The 1536-nt window shown below is 39.3% G+C and overlaps 1 protein-coding gene across 1 annotated transcript; it reads right to left on the reverse strand.

The window, feature by feature from the left end:
- Positions 1-764: 764 nt before the first annotated feature.
- Positions 765-963, reverse strand: SARC_15899 (hypothetical protein; the record flags this gene model as incomplete). The annotated part of the gene is made up of 1 exon (XM_014289988.1): positions 765-963. A coding segment is annotated over one exon (199 nt), but the record flags the coding sequence as incomplete, so codon positions are not given.
- Positions 964-1536: the final 573 nt, after the last annotated feature.

A 1536-nucleotide genomic window follows, 5' to 3' on the forward strand; every position in this document is an offset into this window, starting at 1 on the left:
TCGGTGGCACAATGCTGTCGGCCTATTCTCAAACTTTAAATAGTAATAATAATAAAAGTAAATAACAATAATATATATATATATATATATATATACAATAATATATATATATAAAATAATATATATATAATATATATATATATATATAATAATACAATAATATAATAATCTAATATATATTTATATATATATTAGTGTATATAGATACACTGTGAAGCGCTTAGCCATGATACGGGTTGTGTACAGTTCTGTATGACATGATTGTTCACACAAGAGAGCTTCCTATGACACCACGTAGATGTACGGCGCGATTGTAGTGTACACGTGTCGTGTACCTAGCAGTTGTACGACTTGAATTAAAAATTTGGGGCAGATGACATTTGATAGGGGGAGCAACAAGCACGGGATGTTCAACACCTTGCATATGCATATGTGTTGGGTCATGTGGATGGGAAAGTCGGATGAACACTTTCAGCTTGTTAGCGACAGGGATTCCGTTTCAAAGAAACTGAGTGTATGTTTGGCTACGATCGAGGATGATACCATTGATAGCACTGCCCCATACAGCTCCAAGCCAACACGATTGAGATATACCTTCTCAGAATAAATCGTGCGAACACACGTACACAAGACATTAAGGTCCATCAATGGCACATCCCCCTCTCTTCCCCCGTACTGCTAAAAGTCAATCAGACAGAGATGCACATCCTCATTTCAAAATATAAACATGCAAATACACGTGTATGTATATCAGATGCAAATACCACTCCCGCTCGACATACTCCTCATCACAGGCGTTTTCGCTGGCGAGTGCCGGGGGTTCCGCTTCCAAAGGGCTGGGGAGGTACCTGGCCGCGGCATCCAGGACCAACTGTACACCCATGTTCTTCAGAGCTGACCCGCATAGGACGGGTGTGCCCGTGTGCGATATGGTGGCCGTCCGCAGGGCCTGATGTATCCGCTCTGTAGTCATATATAATACACAAGTATATATGTATATGTATATATCATGCAATATGTCATTTGTATTGTAAAGAAAAATGTAGAGATATGCTCAGATGGCATTATCTAGACAAATGAGACGTGTGGCAGTGGAATGTGAGCGCTTGGAATGGCGAAGTACATGGAATGAAAAGGAGTCAGTGCATAAAGTTATATTCTCGCACCGCGCAAGCAACCACACAAGCTATGTCCATTAAAGTATAACAAAACCTTTCTGTGGTAGAACTTAATGACGGCGTAAGAAGGTGTGAATCGTAGTCTCATGAACTATTCTATGAGCTAAGAACGGATGGCCAAGGAAAAGCTCGCAAAGAAATACGCACGCCTTGCAATGAATAATCTAAACCCGTGGTATTCCCAAAAATTAAGCGTACTGAGCTAAACGTATGATGTAAACGAAAGTGATGAAATGTATTGGCAATTAAATGCAGTATTCAACAACACGTCAATTTCCTTGATCCTTGACGGGCGTCACTTTTATATATGTATATATAAATAGTATTTTTACATGTTACTGATATATATATATGTACA

The sequence above is a fragment of the Sphaeroforma arctica genome, assembly GCF_001186125.1.
Source record: "Sphaeroforma arctica JP610 unplaced genomic scaffold supercont1.6946, whole genome shotgun sequence".
In the NCBI taxonomy this organism is placed as follows: Eukaryota; class Ichthyosporea; order Ichthyophonida; genus Sphaeroforma; species Sphaeroforma arctica.